Source organism: Centruroides sculpturatus, unplaced genomic scaffold (assembly GCF_000671375.1).
Source record: "Centruroides sculpturatus isolate CEXI.00-Female unplaced genomic scaffold, Cexi_2.0 scaffold368, whole genome shotgun sequence".
NCBI lineage: Eukaryota > Metazoa > Arthropoda > Arachnida > Scorpiones > Buthidae > Centruroides > Centruroides sculpturatus.
Window position 1 is genome coordinate 531,211 of NW_019385149.1, and position 24,744 is coordinate 555,954.

Here is a 24,744-nt window from a genome sequence, read left to right on the forward strand (position 1 = left end):
TTATTGTGTTAAATTTTTCATTTTTTTAAAGCAGTTTCTAATTATTTAATAATAATAATAATAATAATAATTTGAAGCCGACAGAGCACATATATATTATATTTTACATAATCAGTTCACTTCAAACTAAATTTAGCAAAGAAATTACCAGAGAAAGATTATTGAAATATATAAAAATTAAGTTATATTACTGTAAAATTGCAATATATTGTCAAATATTTTAAATTATTCAATAAAATTTAAGCATTGATATGTTTTAAAATATATAATTTATTTTATATAATTAAAGTTCATTCAACTCGGTAATTTTAATACTTATTTGTCAATACAAATAATTCAAAGAATAATTAATTGAAAATAACAAAATAAATTGTGAATTTGGAACGAAAATACGATAAATAATAAACATTTTTTTTCCTGAATTTTTCAAGATAAAAAAGAAGTTATTGTTTAAGGATAGATCTAAATATCACATTTTTGGCAAGTTTTCCGGCATAAATGAGAAATCATTATTCCGTTTTTCGTCCAGAAATTTTCATTATTTGGATATTTATCTTTATAAGAGCAGAGTGGACTTTCGTCCTTGCAGGGATCTTCCTCGTATAATTAAAAAAATAATAATTAAAATTTCATTTCATCTTTAATCTTTCCAGAAATAATAATAATCTCGAATAGAATGTTTGCTAAAATATCATCAAAGTACGATGAATTTTAGATGTAAACATTTAATTTAACAACAGCAATTGAATTTAAATCATTTTAAAATACCCGAAGCATTTAAAATATAATTTATTATCTTTAAATTAATTTCCATCATTAATACAGAATGCACGAATAATTTCGTAAAGATTAAGACGGAAATTAAAGTTTATATTTTATCTTTTATAGAATTAATCATTTATTCTGTATCGACAATATTTGTGTATAACAAATTAATTAATCGAGCTTCTTATTTTCTTAAAATCTCAAATTTTGCAACATTATGCAGCAGAATGACAACTATAATATGCATAATCAATGATTTAAAAAATAAATGTGAAAAAGTTTCCGGTAAACTACTTTAACAAATAGAAGAACAAATAAAAAATTAACTTTTAATCGAAAACAGCGATAAGAAAAACTGTAATCCCGAAGTTTTCCGACAAATTATCTTTTTCTTTTCGGATAAGTATCGCTTTTAGGGAGAGAGATAAAGAAAATTGATTTAGATCTTAACTCAATATATCTTCATTTCTGCTCAACTCTCGATCTTCAATAAACACTATACATACCAACATTGAAAGTGTCTTTTATACTCAACAAAATTTAAAACGAGAGTGCTGGAATCGTTTTCATTTACCATAATAGTCATACATATCAATATAGAAAGAGTTTCTTTGTAAAGATCAATAAAATTTAAAATGTTCAGTGAAAAAGTAAGATACATCTTTCTTCGGCTTCCCACCATTGTATTTTTATAATTTAATATCAAAAAAGTTTCTTGTTAATGCTTATTTTGGTTGTATTTCCATGTATTTAAATCTTTGCACTGAAAATTTTAAACAAAAACATTTATTACATTGTATAACTTTGCTCCCAACTTAATGTTTAGAAGCAAAATTGACAAGATTTAAATGAAGATTTCGACTTACTGCAGACACCGGAATGACAAAGATAACCGTGATTACATAAAGAACATCTTATTCTAATTTTATAAACAGCGTAATTCTTGATACGTAATCTGAAAAGAAGAAAAACATTTTTCTTTATTATTAAAATTCAATTAATAATAAAAATATATATTATAAAATATCGCAATTTTTTAATAGCAAGTGAAGACGCTTTTATTATTCCCACACTTATTTACGGAACATCCCGATTTCCAAGTTTCGGACCACATCATTTACGAAAGAACAATTTTAAAGAAGAATTTTACAAAAACTGTACTACGTTATCACTAAACGGGCCTATCGCTATATAATTTTGATATTTTTCTTTCCTTAAACAAGACGAAATATAAAAATTATAAAATTTTCTCTCTTCGTATCATACTATGGTAATCGATATTTTCCACGAAATAATATATATTTTGAACTACATCCGAATAATATACTCTACTCGGCAATTCTTCCTTATAATGGCATATGTTCACCCAAGCATTAGCCATAGAAGTCAACCTAACGTCCCAATTCTGGATACGAAAAACATATGCAAGCGGTGGTACTCTTCTATATTTTATTCGTATTTTTCGTAATGTCTTACCAGATATTTCATGTTAACGGCTGATGGAAGGCATTCGCTTCTATATTTATTGTGTAAAAGTATTGTTTTAATTCGATCTTTTTCGTCTAGAAATGAATTTTCGGCTTCCGAAAATTCGTCATCCGGAATTTTCGTTTCGTAACATTTGTAATCGAAATTTTTGATGACGTAAGTATGTGATTCATTTTTAAAACTTTGTGATTCGTCATTTATAATAAAAATAATGTAAATAAATAATAATATTTGANGGCATTCGCTTCTATATTTATTGTGTAAAAGTATTGTTTTAATTCGATCTTTTTCGTCTAGAAATGAATTTTCGGCTTCCGAAAATTCGTCATCCGGAATTTTCGTTTCGTAACATTTGTAATCGAAATTTTTGATGACGTAAGTATGTGATTCATTTTTAAAACTTTGTGATTCGTCATTTATAATAAAAATAATGTAAATAAATAATAATATTTGATTCATGTAGATCTAAATATCACATTTTTGGCAAGTTTTCCGGCATAAATGAGAAATCATTATTCCGTTTTTCGTCCAGAAATTTTCATTATTTGGATATTTATCTTTATAAGAGCAGAGTGGACTTTCGTCCTTGCAGGGATCTTCCTCGTATAATTAAAAAAATAATAATTAAAATTTTATAATTGCAATTATGGATATTTNAATGTTCAGGTGGACGTCACCTGATAGTCGCCAGTATTATACCTACTTTTAATGTTTTGGCGCCAAACTAGGAAGTAGAACGTGCTGCATGGCGCCCGCCTGTCCTATTACTGCTTCGTGAAAAGCCTAGACGTCGTCTCGCTGTGAAAAACCGATGACTATATACTGTTATACAGTAAACATCACGTTTGGCGCCCTATACGGTCCTAGCTCTTTTATACTAGTGCAATTTTTTTTTATTTACTAAATCTTCTCGGAGTTTTTTTTTTCGTCATAAAATTAGTAATTTGTATTAATAGGAATAAATAATAAATTTATGAATATTAATTTAATTTTTTTTTATCGGAAATAAATCACTCGTAAACTTTTTTTTTTCAATTACAAAATCCCATTAGAATAACGAACAGCTTTTTTCGCGCCCCGACGACAAATCAAACCAATTGGAAGAAGATTGGATTTTTTGGATAACAAGGTCTTGCAAATCACTTACTAAGAATAGGAAATTGCATTCTACAGCAAAACAGTAGCCTGGAAGCAAAGTTTTATCGTTAAAAGGTTTCAACCGGAAATAAAGAATGTGCCATAAAATGAAATAGAATGGAAGATGTTAGATGAGGTGGATGCTATCATAAATGTTTGCTTTCTATTCCGAGTATATACTTGTAAGAAACTTCTATAATCTAGCGCTTGAAATAATTTAAGATCAACTTTTTATGTGTGGGTGTGCGTGTGTGTATTTAGTAGAAATCTTTATTCGTTAATTAAAACTTGCAGGTAATTTTATTTGCAAGAAGCTTGCATTAAAACTGGACGGAATAATATTGATTGGTTTCAATCCTAATCCACTTTTGTCCTCTATCTTGATTTTCTTAACCGCTTTCAATCGGGAACTGCATAACGACAAAAATAAAATAAAATTAATGACATAAAAGTTAACTTTTGATACCAGATGGCGCTACTACTAAATTAACAATTTAACGATCGAATTGATACTTAAGACCAAAATAAAGCACTATAATGCCAATTCATAACAGATATAAATAGATGCTAAAGCCATCATCTCACTCTTAATTACGCTAATTGTTGTAGATGACAAACATAATTAAAATGAAATGAAATGATTAGTATTTTATTATTAATTAATATTAATTTACAAATAATTATTATTAAATAGGGTTTTCGAACTTATTTAAAAGATCGCAATTAGGAGCGAACCGGAGCGAGTTACGCGAAGTGGCAGCCATTGTGTCGTTCGACTCGGGTCACGGCCATTGGTGCAGGCGCAGAAGAGAGCAGCAGCCATTGACCCTGGCACTGAGCGAATTGGCACTGTGCCAAGGTCTAGAAGCGAACGTCCTTGTCTGCAGTTCCTTTTCTTCTTGAATCCGTCTTGTTTCCTTTCGTCCGCGCCCCGCATCCACAACGATATTTTCGTTTCTTCCCACCATTTTACGCTCGTTGCTGTTTCTTTCTCATATCATACCTTCGTTTAATTATACAAAAAAAAGAATAATGCGTAACACCAACATTGCGCTCGTCAAAACAAAAAAAAAAAAAAAATAAAAAAAATAAAAATAGAAATAAAAAAAAAGCAGTAAGAAAATCGATAGATGGAGGTTTATAATAAGTTATCTGCTGTTATAACCGGCGAGGGGCCTCTCGTTTCTTATCTATAGCAATAATGTTTATGCTGACCGATAAGTTAAAGGGATGCAACGATGTTTAGCACCCCGCAGAAATAATTAAGTAGGCCGTTTTAGTCATGTGCATATTCGAATATGAGATCACCGGTTTCTCCAATGAAAGAAACAAACAGACCCATGACTCTAATGCCGAAGGCGTCCCTTTTACTGCGCATGTCATTTTTAGGGGCTGTGAGTCACTTTGCGAAAAGATCTATCCGCTCTTGTTGCGTCACGTGTTTGGTAGAGACTGTGAATCCGGCACAGTAATAGGTTGTCGGTCAAACAAAGAGGTCGCTAGTTCGTTCGTGCCTACATTTACTGCCCTTCTTTGACAATCAGCGATTTCCTGACTGGATGACCTTCTTTCGTATCGCCATCTCCTCAGGTAAGACTATCTCTTTCTGTTATATACTTGAAAAATTATTATCTATAAACTCGTTTTAAACCCGTACAGTAAGTGTTAAGGATCCATACGGGACATAAAACTGTATGATTGTTGGTAAGGGGTGTTTTTTAAAAGATTCACTTTGCAAACGTTCAACATATGCATCGTAAATTATTGCATTCATAAATATCATTGCATATTTGCAGAATATTTATATTAACTATTAAATGAAGAATATTTAATGCATTTAAAATTTTGCAAAAAATTTAAAAAAAAAATAAAAATAAAAAAAATAAAGAAAAATCGATTTAAATAATTCGATTAAATTTTAAAAAGAACGTACAATTGAATTTGTTTAATTCAATTTTTTATTATTCTAAATTAAAACTGTGTTTATATACACAAATAATTTTATAATATGAAGGAAAAATCGAAAAATAAATAGCGCCTTTTTTTTTAATTTAACCGTCTGGCTGTGAAAACTATTTTATATCTATATTAATATTGTCGGTTATAAAATTTAATAGACAGCAATATTATTTATACACAAAATATAATTTACAACTCAAAAATCAATACCAGACTTACTACATAACAAAATCTAAGACATCTCGCATTCTCAAGTTCACTGACATTCAATGATAAGAAATGAAAAAAAATCGATTTCCTGGACGCCTGAGAATGTATCTTCACCTCACAACTATCCTTATCTACAGAGAAATTATCATTGCAGGGGCTCGAATGTTCAGGTGGACGTCACCTGATAGTCGCCAGTATTATACCTACTTTTAATGTTTTGGCGCCAAACTAGGAAGTAGAACGTGCTGCATGGCGCCCGCCTGTCCTATTACTGCTTCGTGAAAAGCCTAGACGTCGTCTCGCTGTGAAAAACCGATGACTATATACTGTTATACAGTAAACATCACGTTTGGCGCCCTATACGGTCCTAGCTCTTTTATACTAGTGCAATTTTTTTTTATTTACTAAATCTTCTCGGAGTTTTTTTTTTCGTCATAAAATTAGTAATTTGTATTAATAGGAATAAATAATAAATTTATGAATATTAATTTAATTTTTTTTTATCGGAAATAAATCACTCGTAAACTTTTTTTTTTCAATTACAAAATCCCATTAGAATAACGAACAGCTTTTTTCGCGCCCCGACGACAAATCAAACCAATTGGAAGAAGATTGGATTTTTTGGATAACAAGGTCTTGCAAATCACTTACTAAGAATAGGAAATTGCATTCTACAGCAAAACAGTAGCCTGGAAGCAAAGTTTTATCGTTAAAAGGTTTCAACCGGAAATAAAGAATGTGCCATAAAATGAAATAGAATGGAAGATGTTAGATGAGGTGGATGCTATCATAAATGTTTGCTTTCTATTCCGAGTATATACTTGTAAGAAACTTCTATAATCTAGCGCTTGAAATAATTTAAGATCAACTTTTTATGTGTGTGTGTGCGTGTGTGTATTTAGTAGAAATCTTTATTCGTTAATTAAAACTTGCAGGTAATTTTATTTGCAAGAAGCTTGCATTAAAACTGGACGGAATAATATTGATTGGTTTCAATCCTAATCCACTTTTGTCCTCTATCTTGATTTTCTTAACCGCTTTCAATCGGGAACTGCATAAGGAAAAAAATAAAATAAAATTACTGAAATTATTCTGTTAACACAGGCTTTTCACACATGAAGATTAATAAATTAATTTTAGAAACAATAATTAACTGGTTGAACATTAGTGTGTTTATTTTCCTTGTTAATTCGACAAATTATCAGATCTTAGCGAAAATTCCTAATGGATGAGATAAAACAGGAGATTAATCTTTCGACTGTGTGAACACTAAAATGTGATAGTCGAAGAATGGTTCATCAATTACGATTAATATATAATGGCTCACATACCTATTTACGTTTTGTGTGAGGTATTCCCCATTCAGTTTTTCTCCTCAATAACTTAAACGGGTTTTTGAATTTACGAGTTGAAACAACGACGAGTGGCAATCGAGAGAAAATGCGTTTCTCGTTCAGAAATGTAGACTAATTCCATTAAATTAACGTCTACCGAACAATGGTAGACAGTGATTAATGTGTACAATTTTAGATTAAACCATTCCACTCTGGCATCCGACAGGAAGACACCAAATCGCATTCTGTTTGACCAATCAGGAGCTTCGACTCTTCTCTTCCCTCCTAATACAAGATGGCCAAGAGAAGAATGTGTTAAGGGCATTTATAATTTATATCCCGCTTGTTGCGACCCTCCACACGCTGATCTATCTTAATTTATTTTTCTTCGATGATGTGTCTGATATTAAGAGATTTGTCAAATAAATTCGTCATATAGCATGATGCACAAATTAGTTTAATGTATAAACATTTAAAATTCTAGCCAGAAGCTATATAATCCAACATTTACAAATTATATTATGTAGAGTCTTTAATTATTGTCTGCATCGAATATGATTTATATATTAATCGAATTTATCTGTTTTCTATCGTAGCCATTGGAATGTTTAAAGCACTTTCAAAGCTTTGATTATGGGAGCATTCTTCTATTATAAGATATAATGGAAGAAAGCAAACAGGAAACAGTACTCGGGATGGACGAATTAGATTGTCTTCTTACCAATACAATTTTTCTTTTTCTTTTCGCGTGTCATTCGATCCTTTGCACATTACGGTTTTGTATCCACTGTAGTCTCTTAGTCACGTAAATTGTTTTACCAATCGAATGGCACTCTCCAGCACTGTCTCCGAGCTTGCTATATTAAAGTAGTTTGGGACTGTAAAGTGGGTTTTAAAATGAAATCTGAGCGTGCACTTCACTCCTCCAAATGGAATGATTATGGACTAAACTTGATCTTGTCTTCAAATAATATAATATATACAGAATTTATTATATCTTATTGGATAACATGTCATCTGTCACAACTGCATCCGAAGAAACTTATACATACAAAAAATATTTTATGCACAATCTATACATAAATTTAAAATGTAAGGAACAGGACCTTTTATATGCTTATAAAAGAGATAGATTTTATGATCTCGGCCGAAAATTTAGTTCATTACATCGCATTAATTCTGTACAACTTTAATTTATTCTCTACGGCAAATAAATAGGCAAACCATTTTTAAATGCTAATTAACTTAATTTGAATTTAATTATAAGGGATGCATTTAATTTTGTTATTTATATTACATCAATGAAGTCAGCGAAACATAGGATTTATACAAGTTAATAAGCGCAGGTCTCTATTTATAAACGGGGGAAAAAATTAAATCGATTCGTCTTTTACGTACCAATTACATTTTATAATTAGTCTAGACCGATTTGATTTAATTCGACTGTCTATAAATTTTATAAAGCGAAACAATCGTAAATTACGAATCATAAAACGTCGTTAAACGTAATTTATGATAAACAAATTAAATAATTATGCATTTATTCATCAATGAAATTATTGAGTCGAAATTTAATTATAAATGTTGTCGATGCATTTCTCTTCGGTATATCGTAATTGTAATATTTGCCGTTGGATGAAACATTAATAATGTTTCCGAAGCTTTAAAAAGTCGAGAGAATAAAGTGAAAAGAGGAGAGCGCATCTGGCGGCACGACATTTGATGTTATAGGATTAAAAAGTAGGGATGCAATGCATTCTGGATGCAACGACGCTAATGCATCTCTTACCCAGAATTCCTCGAACGAGTACAGTCATTCGTCATGTCTGCCTCGGACAACGACCTTGAACCACTTCAGTCCATTCATTCGGATCGATAAAGCGACGTGGAGGTCGCTTACACCGAACTGATGCAGAGAATATCCGACTGGCGATCGATAGAATTTTCTAATTCTAAAACGATTGCGAATATACACAGGAAAAATCGATTTTATAATCATCTTAATACAAAAGACACCGACATTCGATATCTTTCTAATAAAAGCCATCCGATTAAAATGTCTCGTTTCGATAAAAACCGTAACACGATAAGAATTCTCTAGATATATTTTCACTTCCAATCATTAGCTGTATTAATGTTTCACGGCGACAAGTTATAAAACTTGATTTTTTTTTAAAATAAACCGCTCTTAAAATAATAAATTCTTTCATTTCTATTGCCTCCCTTACGACGATATATCGTGATAACGGAAAATCGAGCGATAATTGATTGATATTTTATGGATTCTTCTGCCATGCCAAAGAATATTTATTGTAAAATGTTCGACTCGAGTTTGAAGATTTTATGTTTATAAAAATAATTCCTGTTTTTTTTTTTCCTTATTATTTTGGAAACTTTCTACAAAAGAAACCTGTTGAATCATATAAAGTAATGAGTTCCATAGGGATTTTCCTATATTTTCTTTTTGCACGCCATTCCGTAATCTGATTTTTTATTATTCGACTTTCTACGTTCGAGTTTTACCTCTCACATTCCTATAAATTTTTTCGTTGTAAAAAACTTTTGTGTTTGTAAATAATTGAAAGTATAAGGCCTCATTTTGCTACAGTAGAATTGTTCCATACTAAGAGGATCAATAGCGAGCCTCCAGATCTTTTTTTAGTCATATCTATTTTCCCACAATATTTGTTTTCGTATTAAAGTATTTATTATGTAATAAAAAATTAATCCGCATTGATTCGATATAGACTGAGTTTCCGGACAATATTTGCAAATCGTAGCAGGAAATGGGCCATGTCTAAAAAGAACATTGAGTAAAGAATAAAAGCTTCCACGCCGTATTATGTTACTCAATATGTTTGTTCGTAAAAATAAAAAATATATATATATTTCTTCCTACAAATCTCTATTCGATTTGATACCCACAAAGAGTAGAGAGGAAGAGAGTGCATTCTCGCATCTTCTGTACACACTACCGCTTTTCACTTTGTAAAATTTGTATTTTTAAACTTTAAGATGCAAAAAATGCAATAAAATTCGAGAAATTAGAAACAAATTCTATATTTTAAATTACAATTCTGTAATTTAATATTTTATTTAACTATCGGGTTTCTAAAACGAATATGGAGTTGATCAAATGTTAATAAAAATTGTTTATGAAATATTATTATTATTATTTTGTGTATTATAATCAAAATTTAATATATAAACAAGGCGTTATTACATGTATTATACAAACATATTTAGATATATTTTGCTTTTAAAGTTTAGTTTTTTCTAACTTGTTAGAAAAAAAAAGTCTGTATAATATATGATGTATTTAGTTTCCTATCGGGACCTCAGCAGCGACCTATTAACCCGATTGGATGTATCCATGGGCATAAACACATCATCCAATATCTTATTCATAGAACATTTTTGTAAGTAAATAAACAATTCGGATGAAACAAACGGTTTCAACGTTATCAACAAACAAATATTAAATTTGATCGCTACATTGCTCTATTATTATTCTGTTATATTCAACTATAAAACATAGAAATGCCCTTTGGCTAGCGGAAAATAAACACTGATTACAAATTTTGTTTATATTGCCAGAAAGCAAATAGATCAGAAAATTTTTATATATATATTCTTTTTTTCAGATATCGGAGCTTAAATTTTTGTCATGAAAATAAACACGAAAGAATTTCTTAAAAAATTACCATAAAACAAACCATAGAATTCGATTAATTGCTGCTTTGCTTCTCAGAAAATATAGATGAGATTTATATTTTCTGAGAAGCAAAGCAGCAATTAATCGAGTTCTATGGTATGAGCAATGCTTTAATCTCGGTATACAAGTTTATTTAAACAAGAAAGTTTTATCGTTACAATTACTAGAAAAAAATTGAAGACCAACTAATGATAACAATTCATTATAACAAATATCGATTATTTCGTATTTAATTAAAATATCTTGGAAGAAACGAAAAGCAAAGTACATACACCGATTATTCCACCCATTAAAATTTTTATGCCAGATAAGGTTATCTAATTTAAATAGGCCTATATATGTATATAATATTATTTAACGCAATCTTCGATATCTGAATATTTTAAAATTTACTCGTAATTCATGTTTGTTGCCGTAAATACTTGCATTTAAACACAGTAAATAAGCATTTTTTTTAAAGTTATGATGAAGCAAATATCGCATGGAAGCTCGAAAAATAACATTAGGATCTAACAATAATACAAAAATATTTAAAAATTTGGTTAAAGATGTCTTCTAACCATAATTATAATGAACTGTAGCGTGTCTTTAATTAACTTGTCAAACATTTTAGTACATTATTATAACCATTCGATGAATATAGATGAGCGATATCTTTATTTTCTTCTAATTTCTTAATAAAAATATGGATTTTTTTTAAAAAAAATTTCTTCGTTTTTAGCGATAAGCTAAGTATAGAAATGAAATTACTAAAGTAAATTAATTTAAAATCCATCTGGCTAATGATATTTAAGAATGTTTGCCCAACTCAAGTCAAACATTTACTGGTAAAATAAACAAGTATAGAGACATTGATTTTATTCATTAACTTGCATAATTAATTTTAATAAAGTTTAAACATAATTGATAACTATGGGAAGCAACGACGAGTTTAAAACCCAATCCGTTTTGGAGTTTAGGATAGAGAATGGCCTTACAATAGGGATTGGCGTTACAATAAGGTACGAATGGACGAAAACAGTACAAAGATGAGAAATTATCGTCCGCTGTTTACGGGGAAATGGTCTTTCAAGGTCACCAAGGTTAAGAGCCATTGCACCCATACCGAGTTCATTGGGTCGATAGCATTTTAATGGCGTAACGAAACAAACGACTTTAAAGGGAAGAGAATATGTTTGTGGCAAAATTATTCAATTCAGTTTCTGTGACGTAAGATAGCCAACACGTGTGCTCGTGACGTGAAACGATCAAACGCGCTCATTCACCCCTGGCTCTTCGCGCACGGTATAAAAGGCTAAAAAAAAAAAAAAAAAAAAAAAAAAAAAAAAGGGGGAGCAGATGACCGAAGACCAAGATGGCGTCGTGAGTGGTGTCGGCTGCTGCGAACTGAACAAAGGAAACGGATGTCGAACGAGGTTTGTGGCAGTTTTTCATTACAGTTAATAGCCAGAAAACAATTGATATCGTTTCAAATAATAATATAAACCAAAACTTGAGATATATTTATTATACGAGCGAGTGACGATGTTAGTTGTTTCTTTCTCTGTCACGTATCAAAATGGCGGTCTTTACTTCGACTTGTCAAATTGTTTACGAATGTTTACAGTTTTTTTTAATGAAATTGAGTAATACAGAAAACGTAGGGAAACGTGACAATGCTATTAAATACATTTTTATCACCCATACAAGTTATATTTCATTGTATTCAAGTTGTACATTTACTAGTATTGGTGTATTCACTTCTAACATTCTTATGAACATTATATAATAAATACAAATAATCATTTACAAATTTACAATAATTACTTTTCCAATATTGTAAATCTCCACAATATAGTTAACATTAATGAATATTTCACGTTATCTCACTTGAGAAGCTAAGACAATTTTTTTGTTTTACTTATCTAAATTATCATGCCTTTTAGAACCTGAAAATAGCCAGGTTGTGGCCAATGTTTTCATCTCTAAAACGTGAATGTCAAGCACTGCTTACTTGTAAGTGACATTTGACGTTCATGTTTTAGAGATGAAAACTGCAGTCGCAACCTCGCCAATATCTATACACAAGATGATAATGATAATAATAATAATATAGGGAATACTTGGAAATGTACTGTAGTTGGAGAAACTTTACTGTTCTATAACATCATTATTTAACAATACGTACAGCTCATTATTTCATTTTATATATATATTGATGATTAATATTCTGTGAACTTTACACGTCACGTATCAACAGTCAATTTTGTAGGTAATTTAAGTTTTTGCTGAGTGTGTTTTGGAACTATCTGTTTTGAATGCCGTATTAAATTTATAATAAGTTCTTGAATATTTTCAAAAGTTTAAAACTTTATTAAAAATTAATTATTCATTGGATGTAGTGATTAAAATTAATGCTTGCTGTTGTGATGATTAAACAGTTTGTCTTTTATTACAGATTAGAACTTTTTTCCTGTTGAGAATGTTTTTTACAAGTTTAATTTATCGTTATTGGTTAGCTGGCTTTAATAATGACTTTTGAATAGTATACTGCTCTGTTGCCTTATTACTAAGCTAGCATTTCTCCACAGTGATAAATTTAGTTTATTGTATAATATGAACAGTGCATATTTATATTAATGTAATAGTATTGTATTTAATTACCTATAATAATAGTAGCAATAATGTATTAATATAAATATATGCTATTCAAATGACTAATAATCTCTTTAATTATAGTTTTGGTTCTGTATTACATAGGATGCTGCCTATAATAAAAAATTTTAATTAAAAGATTATTATAGATTGTTACAATTTTAAACAATTATGTCTGTCATCAAAGGTTTAGTTTTAATGGAATTTATTAGTCGTTGTTGTTATCTAAATCATAATTAAATCCAGTTTTAATCTCTAATGATTCAAGTTTTATTTTTTGACAATTTTTATTTCAGTATTTTATTATTTCTTTTCAATATTTAAGATACAGGTATACCTCGCCTTACGTCGGTAATTGGTTCCAGGAGAACGACTTAAGTCGAATTTACTTGTCTCCAAATCTACTTGTCACTAGGCTAAACCATAAATTACCAATTCCGGTTCTGTATTTTATTTATTAATGCATTTTTAATAATATATGGTTAATAAGGATCTATTTTAAGTTTACAAACAAATAAATTTTAGTTTTTAATATAGTACAGGAAAAAGTAATCTAAATTTACAAATGCATGTACTATAAATACAGTACGTACTTGTAAATGTATATACAGTACATACTTGTAAATGTATATACATTTACAAGTATGTACTGTAAATACAGTACATACTTGTAAATGCATGTACTGTAAATACAGTACGTACTTGTAAATGTATATATTTTAATATGATTTTATGTGCTTTAAACATTTTTCTAGTGATATTACGACTTCAGTATTTGTGGCGGACAGACGTAAAGTCGAATAAAATGACTTAAACTTGATTTTTTATTTTTCCATATACTTTTTTGACAAACGACGTATAATCGGGAACGATGTAACTCGAAACGACGTAAGTCGAGGTATACCTGTACAATAAAAGTGATAGTATATATATCACATTTAAATTTATAAACTATTTAATTTGTTTAACAAAATATGAGGTTTTAATTTCAAATATATCAAGGTAATTGAAACATTAAGGAATGAAAGACTAATAGATTAAAATATTTATAAATTCCTTTAACTTAGTTTGTTCTGAATTTATAAAAAAAACTTATATAACTATTTGTTTTGTTAGCTATCAGTAATATTTATACTCTGTTAAAGAAAAATTTAGTATAGAGAGATTCTATTGTTTGTTGAAATATTTAATTGATTCTTAAACCATTTCCCATTATTTCAGAAATAAAGTACAAATTTTTCTAATTAATAACATGAAATTAATGTTTTTGAAGCATTGCTAAAGTTTTTACAATTATAACTAAACTTTAAAATAAATTCAGTTTAGATGACCTGAATAGACCAACTTGTCCTTTGCAAAGTGTATCAGAACCTGTTTGAATGAACTCTACTATCAAAACTTTATGAAGAAAGTTTAGCAGTATTACATGTTGTTGTGAAATATATTTATTAATAATGTTAGTTAATGGAATAGTTACCAAGTTTTATTTGAAATATAAATACTAAGAGTTATTTGTAAAAAAAATTTTCAAAATATGAGAATAGAAGATATCTATCAATAGAGTAAACAATTTAGAATATTTATTTTACTACTAAAAAATAAGTTCCTATTATTTTCAATATGTATTTTTAATGTTTAGATAAAAGGATGTTTTAAACTTTTAACAGATGTAAAATTTATAAAAGATAATTTATAATTTGCAAATATCATTAAACATTATGTTTTTGAAAGTCTGATATATATTAAATATTTATCAGATTTTCATAGTTTATTTCAAAATATAAAAGCAAAAGTAGCTTATGTCCATTGCAAAACTTTACATAAATCAGATTTTAAAAATTCTTAATATGAAAAAATTGTCAAAATTTTATAATTTAAATTATGTAAGTTCTTGAATGTTCACATTATAGTAATACTTCTCTTTATTTGTTGTTTTTGGATTTTGATAAAAATAAGTTTTCTGACATGACCATTTATCTTGTATAACATATCTTATACACATATTTTCCTCCTTAATCTAATTTTGAAACAAATTAACAAATAAAGATATAATTTGAAGGGATATGATTGTTAATGACACAAATTTAATACTGTTCTTGCATGAAAAAATCATGCATTTATTGCTAATATAGTCATCATTTCATGAATGTGTTTTTAAAATGATGTATAAAGGCATAAGCCAATTGAGCTATGGCAATTTAAATTTTAAAGGTTTGATAATTTTGTCATAATATGATTATTAATAATAATACATAACAGTGTTAATTTTAAATTAAGTATTTGCTTTTCATAATCTTAATAATATGCTAAGTGTGATATTTGATTAGTTTAAAACTTGTTTTCAGGGCTACATTAATATATGGGCATACCTGCCATGGCTGGGGCCTTGCCTTCTCATGGGTATTATCTCACTGTTTGTTATTAATATTTTGTACACCATCTGTATAATGTCTCCAATGAAATTTAGCTAGATGCCACAAAAGTGCTTAAAACAACTATGCATTATCTATGCCATTTTTCATAGATTTTTTTACTCTGGCTAACTCTATAATCTTGAAATATTTTTTATTAAAATTTATACATCCAGAAAACTTGTAAACTAAAAACTTTATCAAGTTAGTTTTATAAAATCCTTATAATTCATAAAGTTCATATCTGTTAAAATAGTTTCTTAGTGATGAAAATATATAACTTGCAAGAGACATTTTAAAATGTAATTTGTATTTTTTTTTTTCATTAAAGAACTGATTTATCAGAAAAGTAAAACTGCCTTTTTTTTAAATATATAAAATATTTTAAATTTTGATAAATTTATTTTTCTGATGATTAAATACTAGAATTTCATTAAACTTATTTAAAAAGGCATTTTTTATTTATAAAATGATTTTTGAATCCTACAAAAAATTGAAAGTATGAGAAAAAGCTATAAATTGTGCATTATCCAACTAATTAGAAAAAAACTCAACTGTCAGATAATGAAAACCAATATAAGCTTCTTTTTATTAATGTGTATTTTACTAAGTTAATGTTTAGAATTGCTGACAATTTTATAAGTTTTGTCTTACCATATTGGATAATTTGTTTGTGAAATAATAGTACAGTAAAATTTGTGTATAATGGACCCTTTACAAAATAAAAACCTCCCTAACTGGAAAATAAAACTTGAAATAGAGAATTTGTCATGTAAAATACTATAAGCTGAAAATTGGTCTAATGCAGAAATGGAAAACTTTTCAGGATACTAATTGGATTATGTTATTGCATAACATAATCTAATGGTCTGTCACCAAACTTTTTTCATAGCAGGCCAGATAACTGAAAGAATGATGAGCATGGGCCATATAACCATTTTCTTCAATACTGCACACTGAATACACAAAAAATAAAGACAACCAACATATTTATTTACCAATACACAAGCATGATTGCTACAGCAAGCTAGTAGTCGCTTTCTTTAGAAACTTCATTGCAGGTACTTATACTAAAAGTGCTCTGATATTTAAAATTGCAAAAAGTTGTCAAATTTTTTATTTCACTGATTTATCTAAAAATTATATTACTGTCGGATGCAAACATCAGATTGAACAAATTTTGGCATTTTTACTTACACTTATTTTAATTTTTTTTACATAGTAAGTTTATCTACAATTTATATTTCCATATAAATAATTATATTTTAGTAATAAACTAAAATATAATTATTTATATTTTAGTTTATTACTAAGCAAGGCAGTTACTTTAGTTTATTACTAAGCAAGGCAGTTTATCCGGCCCATTGCCACACTGCCATAAATAATGTGGCACAGTGCAGCAGGCAATGGGCCAGATGAACTGACCTTGCGGACCAGATCTGGCCTGCAGGCCGTAGTTTGGTGACCCCCTGGTCTATGGTCTCATCTTGGTGAAGTTTCATTTTTATTCTTTATTAAGATTATTGTTTCATTGTCTGGAAAGTAGAAAGAAAATGCTGTATAGTAATGCTGTTTTTTTTTTTTCAACACACAGAAAATTTAAAATTGTTTTCTGGTAATAGTGCATATTTTTAAAATATTCATTATTTTTGGGAAAGTTATATGCTAAAAATCTAAAGTTAGTTACAAAAATGGGAATATAACAAATTAAGTTATGGCAAAACAAAAATTGGTTACATGAGATTCAACTGGTGCCAGCTGGTAAAATTCTTAGAAGTGGCCAAAATTTAGCATTGTATTACTAATATGAGAAATAAGAAAAGTTTAATTTTAAAAAGTAGTTACTCTTGCATTTTCTGTAAAGTTAAGTTTTAAGTAAAAGTTCTAGGTGCTAGTAAAACATTTTACATGCATGAGGTTTTGCACATGTATATATATATTTCAGATAAAAACATTTAAGTATTTTCAACATATCTTTGAAACATAACATGCATTTGAGGTACTTATTTAAAACAACTATTCTTTAACATAAGAGTTGGAACTTTATTTTTCAACTTTTATTTTTCTGCATTAATAAAAACATAACTCTATATGAAATGGAAACCTGATACAATGGAAAATTCTGGTCAGTAGGTTTTACTATATTAAAATCCTAAAATAAATCAACTAGATATAGGTTGTAATTATATAAAAATTAGTTTTTAATCAAGCACAAATTTTAATGAAGATCAGTTTATCTTTTTATAACTCTTGAGGTTACAATCGATTACTCTTCAATATAACAAACTTTGTACAAATTTAAAGAATTTAAAAACTGCAAACATTTTAAATTTAATAAATTCAAGTTACTATTTATTGAACATTGATTGTAAACTTTTCAATATATATAAATGTAATTCTTCAAATATAATAAACTTTTTATATATATAATATTAATGGATTTCATAATTAATTTAGTATTAAAATCAAATTAATATGAGCATGTAAATGGGGATTAGTGCTTTCAATGTTATAGAACTTGTGCTTTCAATATTACCATCATTTAGGGCCAGTTGCACAAGTTTTAATCTCACGGTTAAATGCACTTTAATCTATAGAATTAATCTTGATGTGTTGCATGAGTATAAGTCTTTGGGATAAACTGCCAGTTAAGTTAACAGGCCAATTTTGGGATGTTTAGATTAGCAAAGAAATAAAGGCAGAAGTCAGTCCTGATTTGAAATGTGGAAAGTCTTTTATACTATTTAAACAAAGTTTATTCTAATACTTGAAGAACAGTTTTTAAAAAGATTGCTATACAACATTATAGAATCTATAAATTTAAAGAATTGCTTTTCAATTTAAAAGCAATGGTTTTGTTAATTGTCAAGTCGGTTGTATGTTATATAACAATAATTTTTTTTATTTTGAAGTACATATATTTAAGTATCATAGATAGTATTTTCTAAATCTATTGATAGTAATGTGTTCATCTACACTCCAATCTGTCTCATGCTTTTGCTTAGTATTTTTATGTGTATGTGAGATCAGCCGGAGGTACTACTCCGCTAGGATAATTAGTACCACTTAATTGGCGCAGATTAAGTGAAATCTGTTCTCTTAGTTTTGGATCACAAGATCCGATCTTTAAAAGTTTTATAGGAGGGCTGTTAAAACTTAAACTGATCAGAACTGTGAAGTCCCGATCTACGTCAGGGGCCTGACACCAGTTAATCACACTTATAACACGCATGTGGAGGTATGTAAACAAGGATGAGACATTCCTTTAACAATAATAAACGATAAACTATTTAATAAAGAAAGTAAATAAAAATACAAATTAAACTTAATTAAAAGTAAAGCTAAACGAATAATCAAAATATATGTGTCGAGAGAGAGAGCTCACAAATTCATTATGTCATACAATCTGTTAGTTGACTTTTTCTTCTGTATTGGTTGAATATACCTTCAGTTCTAAGGTTCTCATACTCCTATTCATTTGGAGGTCTTGAGAGGCACAAATATTAAAATATATTTTCTGTGTTTCTAACTCAATATTATTCGATAGGATACGACTATGGGCGATGACCTTTATGGAGCTTGTATGGACTACGTCGATCTCATCTGGGACCTTCTGGTGTACTCTTAAGGGCGTTGGCCTTAGACAGCAAATATGTGGAGTTCTTTCCACTCTCAGATCTACGGACGTACTCCCCAAATTCTGCTAAACTTTGACTATATCTCTTAATTTGCGACCAATCAACATACTTTTCTTCACCCACGTGAACGGATGAAAAGGGGAAGAAATGAGGGGTCGTCAATTCCCAGTGTGGTGAGATTTGTAACCGATAAGGGAAAAACAAAGGATGCTCATACTTCCGTCAAAGGAAGTGGCTCTTTTATCAGTTTTCCCACGTTAGAAAACCGTTAATTTCCCACCAAAATGGAAGAATATTTTTCTACTAAATTTTAACTTTCTTTTTAAATTGTTATTTAGACCCAGGGGCTATTCGGATCTCACATGTATAACTAATGTTATCTTTATACTAATATTATAAAGAGGTAATGTTTGTATGTATGTATGTTAGTTTGTATGCAGCAGGTAATCTCCGAAACTACTCATCCGATTTCAAAAATTCTTTCACCAATATTTAGAATGGAACTTCAGGGTGGACATAGGCTGTATATTATTCCGTTAAACATGGGGGATGGACAGTTCTTTACGGTCAGCCTTACGGAAAAGGTTACCATAAAGAACTCTGCTTCTATTATACTATTTTAGATGCGGGTTTTTGCGTTTTTGATTGCGTTTTAATAGAATACGTCAACAGAATGTACACTAAGAAGGGATTTTTTGATATTCCCCCGCGGGGGAAAGAGACAGGATTAAGGCTTACTCTGAAAAACTTGGCTTCTATTATACTATTTTAGATGCGGGTTTTTGCGTTTTTGATTGCATTTTAATAGGATACGTCAACAGAATGTACAGTAAGAAGGGATTTTTTGATATTCCCCCCGCGAGGGAGAGAGACAGGATTAAGGCTTACTCTGAAAAACTTGGCTTCTATTATACTATTTTAGATGCGGGTTTTTGATTGCGTTTTAATAGGATACGTCAACAGAATGTACACTAAGAAAAAATTTTTCGAAAAATTTTCCCCCACTGGGGAAGTGTTATACATTTATAATAGATACATTTTGAGCCATAACAAGGCGTGGCGGGGTATGCTAGTTTAAAACAATTTGAAAGTGATGTGGATTATACAATGATTTTAAATTGCAGTTACAAATTATGGTAAAGTTTCTCATTCTAGCAATTCTCCTCAGGTTATACACATGAAAATACAGTACTTGTTTTTCATTCTTCCATTTTGTTTGGTAACACAAATATACAGTACACTCACTATCAGTCAGCTGAAAAATTCTCTGTCAAGTCAGAGTAGCTTGTGCAATAAGCATAACTTATTTTTTCAATTTGTGACAAGATTAAATTTATTCTATACAATTATTGTGTGGTTTAAATTGTAACTCATTTGACCAGTCTTTGAATTATTAAAATTCAGACATAGATTAGGAAACACATCATTATTGGACTAGTTTGAAAAGGACAATGATTTGAATTTATTTGGCATTTGACTGACTTCTCATTCTTAAAATTTTGATGTTAATGATTAAAAAGACCAATACAAATATGGAATAATTAAAATTCCATAGTTGTATTTTTTAGTATATCAGGTTTAATTTTACATAGGGGAGCTCTTTGTTAACCAACCCAGTAATAGTCAGGGTTAGAAAATCTTAAAATTAATTTTTTTATTAAAATGTTTACTTTTGTATTTTTTTTAGAAAGTTTAAGATAGGATTGTGGTATTCAATTCTAATAATTCTACATTTTATTTTCAATATATTATAAAATTCACCTAATTCTTATAGTATATAATTTTTTCCTGAAATTTAGAATTTAATAAAAAACAAAATGTATTAAAATTGTTTATTAGAAATAAAAAATTGTTTTTTGTATAACTGTTAATTGTTTATATTATTGAAATAGATAATTCCATGCATGCGCAACTGTCTCGCAGTCTTTAAAGTTAATACAGTTGCCTTTCAAGTTGGCTTTATAAATTTCCCAAAAGGGAATGGAAGTACCAGACCCGGAAGTACATGTGGACCTTCAGAACACCAGATTAATTAGGCAGGCCTTTCAAACAGACTATATCCATTGCCTAGAGGCTTGGGAAATTTATAAAGTCAACATGAAAGGCAACTGTATTAACTTTAAAGACTGCGAGACAGTGGCACATGCATGGAAGTACCTATACGAGAAATTTGAATGAAGTCAATCAACCACATGAATTTGATATATTCAAAGTTTAAAGTCGAGTATCATCGTTCTGACATTCCAATTTTTGGAAGTCAGTTTTGTTAAACACCTGAGGCAGGCCTTGGTGAAGGCCGAAAATGTTTGGAAATTACATTAGAAACTTTTAAACTAGTAATTGAACTTTATGTGTGATAGTTTATTTACTCACTCCAGTAAGTTGAGAAGACTGTTATAATGTAAATTTGATACTTAGTTGATATAGATACTAAGTACTATGTATTCAATATTACTGAAGTCAAGACATAGCTATTTACAATGGCTGATTTATTATAAATTTGTTAAAAACTCGTTGACTTGTATATTTAATTTTGCTGCAGAAAGAAATATTAAATGCATATATATGTAGATACTATACACAAATTTGAAAACATCAGTCTATTAATAATAATTACATAATGTTTATATAGTATTTATATGTAATGATACCCAAGGAAGACAGAATAATGTTTATTTTCTGTTGCTACTTTATTAATCGAGCTAGTTCTAAATATATTTATTGATTCTTTCCTCACTATAGATGTTTTGTATATTGTGGATGTTTAGGATGAATGTCTGAAGTGTCCTTGTTTGTTTGTTCATCTGAGAATAATGGTATTCATCAAAATTGATACATATCAATTTCATGGGGATAGTGATAGTGGCTTATAACTTGCATGTTTTTAAAAACAAATGCTACAACTGAAATACATATATACTAAAGAAATGTTAAGATCAGGACAAACCAATCATTTTTTTGACCATCTTTTTGATGGGCACGTTGTTATTTTCATAGATTGTACACAAATTGTATATTTCTTTATATACTGTCCCTTGCTTGTATTACTCATTTTGTATATGCAAAGAATGGATAATTAAAATTGACATGTGACAAACTGAAAAATCATGCATTTATAGTGTAAATGAGCTACATGAAAAAAAATGTTTTAATAGCATGAAGTAACAAGCTACATAGTATATGCTAAATGCAAAAAATATTTTATATAACTAATAATATACAGTAGACCCCCTATAACGCTTAGATACGTTCCACGCTTACCGAAAATTACGTTGTAGGAATGATTAAATACATGAGCCAATCGCAGCCCAATAGGTGGGAACTTTACGGACTAAGGCTGTTCGAAAGGTTTTCTTCTATAAAATTAACCAATTCTAGACTAATTCCACTCAACATTTCCAAAACACGTATAATTTTTTGGGAGTAATCCGTATAAACTATGCTATAAACAAAAAATTATAGGATTACTTACCGAGTGTGTACCGTTCGACTACGCCGTTGCTTAAAGCTGGTTTTCGTCGCGGAACAGCACATGAAACGGCGGCCGCGATTTCTAATAACGAATTTTTCGCATAAAAATAACTTGACCTTTGGAGACATCATTAATATAAATAATTTTTATGGCCGTTGAATAAGAAGTGTTTCTTTCACAAGAAATGTATAAAATTAGTGCTGTATTAGACTTACGGTACCTAATTTACATACTGTACAGACGATAATAAACTCAACTTACTAGCCTAAAATCTCCGTAGCGTGTTGCCAGGCGGCAGAAAGCATATATATAATTATAATAAAGTTACAATAAATTAAGTTAATATATAATTATATATACAGTACCTAATTTATATATAATTAATATATAATTATATGTACAGTACCTAATTTATATATAATTTATATATAATACTAAACAGACGATAGCAAACTCAATTTAGCCGCTCCGTAGCGTGGCGCAGGGTCGGAGGAAAGTAGTTCGGCTGCTCATCCACTATTGGTCCAGACTCTATCAATCTTGTCGCGAAACGACGTTATAGGAGGTATGTTATATGAAAGTTTCTACAATTTTTTTGCTATGTTATAGGAATTGTCGTTATAGGAACGTACGTTATAGGGGGGTCGACTGTATTATATTGCTACAATATAAGAATACTGCATTCTGTAAGGTAAAGTTGGGTGAGATGCCTTACAGTTTGTAAAATTACTATATGTTAAAAGCCTATTATTTAAAATCTGAACTAAAATTGGATGAGATGCTGCAGTGGAAGAGATCCAACTGTAGCATCTCACCTGATTTAGCTTAGTTCTTAGCATGGTAACTATATATGTGGGATAAAAGTTCTCCTAACTATATACCAACACCACCACCACCACATATACATCACTACAGTGCACTTACATACAGGTCTTATAATAAATATAGCCAAATGTATAATTTAATCATGTTTTGGTATGGGGAGGATGGTTTGGGTGGAACCACCCCCTCTAAAACAACATTTAAATGTATTGTCATTGGACTTAGATATTTCCTTAAGGTTTTAGCCTTCTATCTTAATTAGAAGTGGATGAAATTTGAATTGCAAGATTTGAGGACATGATACAAACCAAGTTTAAGTGTTTTAAGATAGCTTTTATTGATGCATTGTATCACCATTTTTGGCAGTTGTTTCAAACATATGACCAGGCATTGTTTCAGTTTTTCCAAAAGTGAAAGATCTAACTTAATCCATTTATCCATGACTGTAATGGTTAATTCATGTGTGCTTGAAGATTGTTGGTTATTTGCATTGACTCTTTTTGCCAGAATACCTCCCACACTTTCTATGGTGGTTGAGGATTGGTTTACACAATAGCCATGGAAGAATGCAATATTTTCTTTTGCAAATCAACTTTTCATTGAAACTGACACATAACAAGTATGTTGTCCTGTTGAAACTTCTAGTCACTGCTGCCTATGAGAAGACCAAATGAAATCAGTTTATCATACAGCATTTCCTGATAAACTGCCAATTCATTTGAGCCAGAACTACAAGATCAGTTTTTCCACCAAATAAAAATGCTCCTGAATCATAACTGAAAATTTCCCATTTGACAATTAACTCTCATACATTTTTCTTTATATATGTTATTGTCATCTGGCCCATCTAAATTGAACTTTTTTCCATCTGAAAAGACAACATATTTTCATTCTTTTTTCTAGCACAGCACTTTTTTGGCCCACTGAAGTCAAGATGATCATTTGTGGCTGTGATCTCATTTTTATTTGTTTTGATGAATGTGTTTTCCACACTGGTAACTTAAGTGGTCTTACTTGAGTCACAGTTTCAATTGGATTATTTGCTTTGTCTTTCATAATCAAAATCCAGTAACTTATCAAGCTTTTTGGTTTTTCATGAGTGTCTAAATGATTTTTCAGTTCAGGATTTGAATCAATTTTATATCAAGCCATTTAGACA

At 29.4% G+C, this 24,744-nt stretch overlaps 1 protein-coding gene and 1 long non-coding RNA gene across 11 annotated transcripts in view; one reads left to right on the forward strand and one right to left on the reverse strand.

Annotated features, from left to right (window-relative positions):
- Positions 1 to 1,325: 1,325 nt before the first annotated feature.
- LOC111635460 lies at positions 1,326 to 2,397 on the reverse strand. The gene is made up of 3 exons (XR_002758381.1): positions 2,242 to 2,397; positions 1,632 to 1,720; positions 1,326 to 1,528 (listed from the first exon to the last, which is right to left on the reverse strand). It is a non-coding gene; the product is annotated as an uncharacterized LOC111635460 (long non-coding RNA).
- A 2,450-nt stretch (positions 2,398 to 4,847) lies between these two features.
- LOC111635468 (B-box type zinc finger protein ncl-1-like) overlaps positions 4,848 to 24,744 on the forward strand; it is a 115,550-nt gene continuing 95,653 nt past the window's right edge. For 2 of the 10 annotated variants that reach the window (XR_002758384.1, XR_002758386.1), the window contains exon 1: positions 11,677 to 12,023. Coding sequence is in view for 1 of the 10 variants with exons in the window: in XM_023380431.1 (XP_023236199.1) it covers positions 12,012 to 12,023 (12 nt within the window). In the remaining 9 variants the exon portion in view is untranslated. Of the gene's footprint in view, positions 4,981 to 11,676; positions 12,024 to 24,744 lie in introns of those variants that run through there. The other 8 variants (XM_023380433.1, XM_023380432.1, XR_002758387.1 and 5 more) reach the window with 7 other exon arrangements.